The 6,236-nt window shown below is 40.6% G+C and overlaps 1 protein-coding gene across 1 annotated transcript; it reads left to right on the top strand.

The window, feature by feature from the left end:
- Positions 1-920: 920 nt before the first annotated feature.
- LOC123642070 (olfactory receptor 491-like) lies at positions 921-1,853 on the top strand. The gene has a single exon (XM_045556996.1). It carries the CDS (start codon positions 921-923, stop codon positions 1,851-1,853), a length of 933 nt encoding a protein of 310 aa, XP_045412952.1.
- The last annotated feature ends 4,383 nt before the right edge of the window (positions 1,854-6,236 follow it).

Below are 6,236 nucleotides of genomic sequence, written 5' to 3'. Positions count from 1 at the left end.
CAGGCAAATGTATTGTGAATTGTAAGGGAACAAGAATGAAGGCAGGGAGGTAAACAGGTAAATAAAATAAAGAGAAAAAATAACTAGAGCCTTGACCAAAGTAGGGACACTAGGCCTACATGATGAGTGCATTGCACACCGTCTGGGGAATGGTCATGCTAGAAGGTGCTGACTCGGGGAGGTGGGGGGGTGGGGGGAGGGGATGCAGGTATGACTACATGGTGAGTGCCAGGCACACTGTCTGGAGAATGGACACACTTGAGGCTCTGACTCAGAGGGATGGGTGGGACATGGACAATGTATATAACCTGAGCTTTTGTACCCCCATGAAGAGCTGAAATAAAAAAAAAAAAGGAGATAAATAGATAAAATTGAGAGCTAAGTTGTAGATAAAATCAATAGGATTTTGTTGAATGTGGTGCAATAAGAGGAAGAAGGCTAGGAAAACTCACAAGTTGCAGACATGAGAGACTGAGTGGACTGTGGTGTCATTCCCCAGATGCAAAATATAGGAGGAGTTGTCAAAGGAAAGAGTGGCTTTGGTGTGTGGGAGGCTGAGTTTGAGGTATTTGTGGGATTTCCAACTGGAGACTCCCAATAGATCATTGAAACTATGGCTCTAGACCTTGGCTGAGAGATCTGTCTAGGGGCCTAGGTATTAGAAACATTTTTATGTAAACATTATATGAAAAAGAGAATATAACTGATTTTCCAGAGAGTGAGGTTGAACCATTTTCCTTGTACGTAGAGGAAAAAATACAAAAACAAAAACAATCCTGTACACCAATATTTACAGAATAGGCAGGGAATAAAGTCACTGTGAATGAGTCTGAGGAACAACCAAAGAAGTCTGGAATGTATGAAAGCATACAACAAATGAATATTCACATTTCTCTCAACAGAAACAATTGACAGAGGACATGGAAGTTGGAAACCACACCACTGTGACAGAGTTCATCCTTTTGGGGTTAACCAAGGATCCTACGCTTTGTGTCATCTTCTTTGTTATATTTCTAGGAATCTATAGTGTCACCTTAATGGGCAATATCAGCATAATAACTTTAATAAGAAGCTGTTCCCAGCTTCACACCCCCATGTACCTGTTCCTCAGCCATTTGGCTTTTGTGGACATCTGGATTTCCACATCAGTCACACCTACAATGCTTATAGGATTCCTTAGACGTGGAGTGACCCTCTCTGTCACTGGCTGTGAAGCTCAGCTCTGTTCTACAATCATGTTTGGGACGGTCGAGTGCTTCCTGCTGGCTGCCATGGCCTATGATCGCTACGTGGCCATCTGCTCGCCCCTTCTTTACTCCACCCACATGTCCTCCGGGGTCTGCATCATCTTAGTGGGGGCTTCTTACCTGGGGGGTTGTGTGAATGCTTGGACATTTACTAGTTGTTTACTGAGTCTCTCTTTCTGGGGACCAAATCAGATAGATCACTTTTTCTGTGATTTCACTCCTTTGTTGAAACTTTCCTGCTCAGATATCTCCATTATTGAAATTATACCCTCCATCTCCTCTGGCTCCATCATTGTGGTCACTATTTTTGTCATAGCCATCTCCTACATCTACATCCTCATCACCATCCTGAAGATGCGCTCCAGCGAGGGGCGCCACAAGGCCTTCTCCACCTGCACCTCCCACCTCACTGCGGTCACTCTGTTCTATGGGACCGTTACATTCATTTATGTGATGCCCAAGTCCAGCTACTCGACTGACCAGAACAAGGTGGTATCTGTGTTCTACACAGTGATGATCCCTATGTTGAACCCTCTCATTTACAGTCTCAGGAATAGAGATGTAAAGGAGGCTTTAAGAAAGGCAACTGTCAGAATATATTTTTAGAGTCCATTCTTAGCATATCAGATGAACTATAAAGTTTTTATTTATTAGTATCACACTTGGGACCTACCAAATACTGCTCAACTAATTCCTTAAAATACAGTCATGTTTCTTTGCTCTAATTCTTTCTTTTAAACATTTGTAAACCAATTGGGAGACACCTTGACATCAGTAATAATAATAGTAATTATCACTATTATTGAATTCTTGTAGATATCAAGCATCTTTCCTCTATTTAGTTTATTTTGCAAACACTAATTTTCACTTACTCTGTGCTAGGTCCTATTCTAAGCACATTACATATATTAACTCATTTATTCTGCACAACGCTTTGAAATGTTACCATTATTTCTATTTCGCAAATAAATCATCTTGGCATGGAGACATAACATAGAATGCCCAAAGTCATGCAGTCAAGAAGATGTGGGACAAGTATTTGAATCCAGTAAGTCTGATTCGAAAACCACTGTGCTTCTTCACTTAAGTTTCACAGCAATATTATGATGCAGGTATTATAAATTTTCTTTAATTTACAATTGAGAAAACTGATTCTTAGAGAAATATAATAGTTTGTCCAGACAGATGTGGACTCAAGTCCTCTGTTTCTAGGGACCATACACTTAACCTATATCAAACCACTACAATCAGTTTAATGTCATCAGCACTGCTACTGAGCTAGAGGGTTTGGGCAGGGTAATCAAGCCCTAACTGGAACTTGTACCAGTCTTTTAAGCAGGCTCTACCCCAAGATGGTCTAGGCTGTATAGACTCTGGAACAAGGGTGACAATCGAAAAACTGGATTCATTTCCATCTTTTAAGAAATCAGTTCTTAACACCACGACCACATGATTTAGCTAGAAGTTTATCCACATTTTAACTCATGTTAAAATAAACAGCCTCATTTGGCATGTTGTAGTCTTTGTTTGTGATGTCTTTAAACTGACAATGGCCCGACTTGGTACTAGTACTCATTCCTGACACTAGGAACCGAGGACCAGGGAACATAGAGACAGACCTAACACCATCATCTCTGCACATTTTAAGAGAAAATTTCTTCTAATAAAGTGGAAAAGTCTATGAAAAAAGTAGGTGAAACTAAAAGGCCATAGAAAAGTTCATACATTCAAAAAATTATGGTAAAGTATACAGTTTTTGAAAGTTTCTCTGGGTGAATCAATGAACGAGTGGTGAATGGACGTGAAGGCCTGGGACATTGCTACACACTACTGTGGACTTCATAAGCACTGTACACTTATCCTACCCTAATTAACCTTAGCTTACTGCAACTTTTTTACTTTATAAGCTAAATTTTTAAAAACTTTTTGTCTCTTTTGTAAAAGCACTTAGATTAAAACACAAACACATTGTGCCTCTATATAAAAATATTTTTTTCATTATGTCCTTACTCTATAAGCATGTCTCTTTCTTTAAAATTGGTTACTTTTTAAACTTAAAAGTGAAAAACTAAGACACACACACATTAGCCTAGGCCTACACAGGGTCAGGATCCTCAGTGTCACTGTCTTCCACCTCCACATCTCGACCTACTGCAAGGTCGTTAGGGGCAATAACACACATGGAGCTGTCGTCCTCTATGATAACAGTACCTTCTTCTGGAATATCTCCTGAAAAACTTTCCTGAGGCTGTTTTACAGTTCGTATTTTTTATAAACATAGAGAGAGTACACACTAGTTATTAAAAACAGCAATAAAAAGTATAGTATAATAAATACATAAACCAGTAACATAGTCATTTATTACCATTATCAAGTATTATGTATTATACATAATTATATGTGCTAGACTTTTATACAACTGGTAGTGCAGGTTTGTTTACACCACCATCACTACAAACACTTGAGTAATGCACTATACTATGATGTTATGACATTACTATGTCACTAGGCAATAGGAATTTTTCAGCTCCGTTATAATTTTTTTTTTTTTTAAGACAGAGTCTCTTTCTGTTGCCTGGGCTAGAGTGCCGTGGCATCAGTCTAGCTCACAGCTCAAAGCAACCTGAAACTCCTGGGCTCAAGTGACCCTCCTGCCTCAGCCTCCCGAGTAGCTGGGACTACAGGCGTGCACCACGATGCTGGCTAAGATTTTTATTTTCAGTTGTCCGGCTAATTTCTTTCTATTTTTAGTAGAGACAGGGTCTCACTCTTGCTGAGAATGGTCTCAAACTCCTGACCTCAAACAATCATCCCACCTCAGCCTCCCAGAGTGCTAGGATTACAAGCATGAGCCACCATGCCTAGTCTTCCATTATAATCTTAAAAGACCACTGTTGTATATGTAGTTCACCATTGACTGAAACATCATTAAGGGCTTATGACTGTACATAAAGTCACATATGAATTCAATATTTCGGTTCCAATATTTAAATGGCAATAAGATAATAGCAGTCAAGAGCACGAGGCAGCTGGAAACAGTCTCCTTCATGCCCAGAACCCAGGGAGGGAACAGCTATTCTCCTGCTTTTGTCAGGACTATTATGACTGCTGCTTGTCGGCCTGATTGGTACACATCCAGGGGATCTGACAAGTGAGTGTGCCTCCATCAGAGGCACAAGCGTCTAGAAATTGCAGCAGACCAGGAGTGGAACAAGGACAGCGATCACCAAGATGTGGCCTAGTGAGAGTGCTGTAGTCATGCTCATGTGTGCTCACAAGCACGTTGTTCTTGTAAGTGTACACCATGCATGATGGTCTTTCTGTTTTAGGAGAAGGTAAGAATAAAATTTCTCTAACTGTCATCTTAACATAAAGGACAGCATTCTTAGAGATAATGGAAGAAACTGATACAAAGGAAAACCAGAAAATACACCCAGAACACAAAAAGCAATTCTAGATTCCTACCAAGGAAGAAGTTTGCCCCACCGAAGAATCATAAAACAATGAGAATCTGCTATACAACTGAGGATCACAAGCCTATTTTTTTCTTTCTGGGAAAAGAAGCACATCTTAGTAAAAAATAGTTGCTGTTAAGAGTTATGTGGATGACAGTATGTGAAGCCAACAGACATGCGTCTCGCGTATGATTCAGTCTGCTAGGCCCGAGCTCCGCTGCCCACACCTGCTGGTTGACACTTCCATCTGGCCCGAGATGAACACAATGTGTGAGCTTATAAGTAAGCCCAGATATGACTGATTAAAGGTCCAAATGGATGTATATTCCTTTTCCAAAAAGCCTATGAGACTAGACTCCATAATATGAAATAAATTGCTCTAGTTCCCTTAAGAGTTGTTCCCAATTTAGGATTGAATCTTCCTAGGGAGCTGTTTGGAAATGTGTGGGATATATTTTTTACTCTTACAAGGACCTAGGGAGACTATCAAATAGAGTGGATTTGGGCCAGGAATCTCAAATGTCTTGTAATACACAGTGACACATACACAGTAAAGTATTGTTCTGCCCAAGTGTCTATGAAGTGTTGAGCCTAAGAATACTGAGTTATAGAAATGCCCCCTGTATTTCTGGAGACAAGATTTGATTTCAGAAGTCACATAAGGCTTTGCCTTAAAGAAAAAAGAAATGTGTTAGTTCGAAAGCTGCCTAGTCTCGGGAGGGCGTCTCCTTGGTCAGTAAAAGCTGCACTTCAAAGAGACAGCTGTAAACTGGGCCTATGGTTCTCACCTGTTTTGAAAGACAAGGCAGGCCTCTTCCTAGAGCCATGGGTTGCCAGAGCTGGCAAGGACCCCGGGAGATGAGAGCTGATCAGAGAGATATGCTAATGCCCAAGCCGGGCCCAGAAGGAGCCATGCGGTTAAAGCAATTAACACAAAGCACAGCTCATGTTGACTTCTGAAATCATCTCTGTCTCCAAGAACACAATCACCGGAGCCAAGATGTCTCTGTTTTTTGAAGTAATAGCCTTATCAGAAAACTTAGAAGTTTGCCCCAAGAAGATTTTACAACTCATTGTTCCCCTAGTTAGAGTTAGTTAAAGGATCTGTAGTAGCCTTTTAGAAGACTTTGACCCTAAAGCAAACTGCCTGTTAGTATGTGAATTCCATTGCCCTTGGCAACGGGAGCTTGTATCTACCCTATATAATACCTGTGTGGATATTAAGTTTTGGAGATATTTCTAGCAGGAGGAAATATCCCCATCCGGATACCCTGCTTTTATCTATTTTCATAAACCTTTACTTTATAAACTATATCTTTGGCTCTGTGTATTATTATTATTTCTGTTTCCTACTATTTTTTCATCCTTTGCGATGACCCCTGCCTGAGAGACCCGATCAGAAGAAAAAACCTCTTTGCTGGGAGCGTAGCTAACTCCCTGCAAACTGGCATGGTCAACTTAGAGACCTGATCCAAAGAAAGAGACAAAACCCCTTTGCGGGGAGCGTAGCTAACTCCCCGCAATGAAGCTGCTG

The sequence above is a fragment of the Lemur catta genome, chromosome 7, assembly GCF_020740605.2.
Source record: "Lemur catta isolate mLemCat1 chromosome 7, mLemCat1.pri, whole genome shotgun sequence".
NCBI lineage: Eukaryota > Metazoa > Chordata > Mammalia > Primates > Lemuridae > Lemur > Lemur catta.
The sequence above is the reverse complement of the archived record's forward strand: the minus strand, read 5'-3'. Positions and strand labels throughout refer to the sequence as shown.

What these genes read in the sequence shown, in the direction of transcription:
- LOC123642070 (XM_045556996.1), top strand. Translation starts at nt 921, where the DNA reads ATGGAAGTTGGAAACCACACCACTGTGACAGAGTTCATCCTTTTGGGG.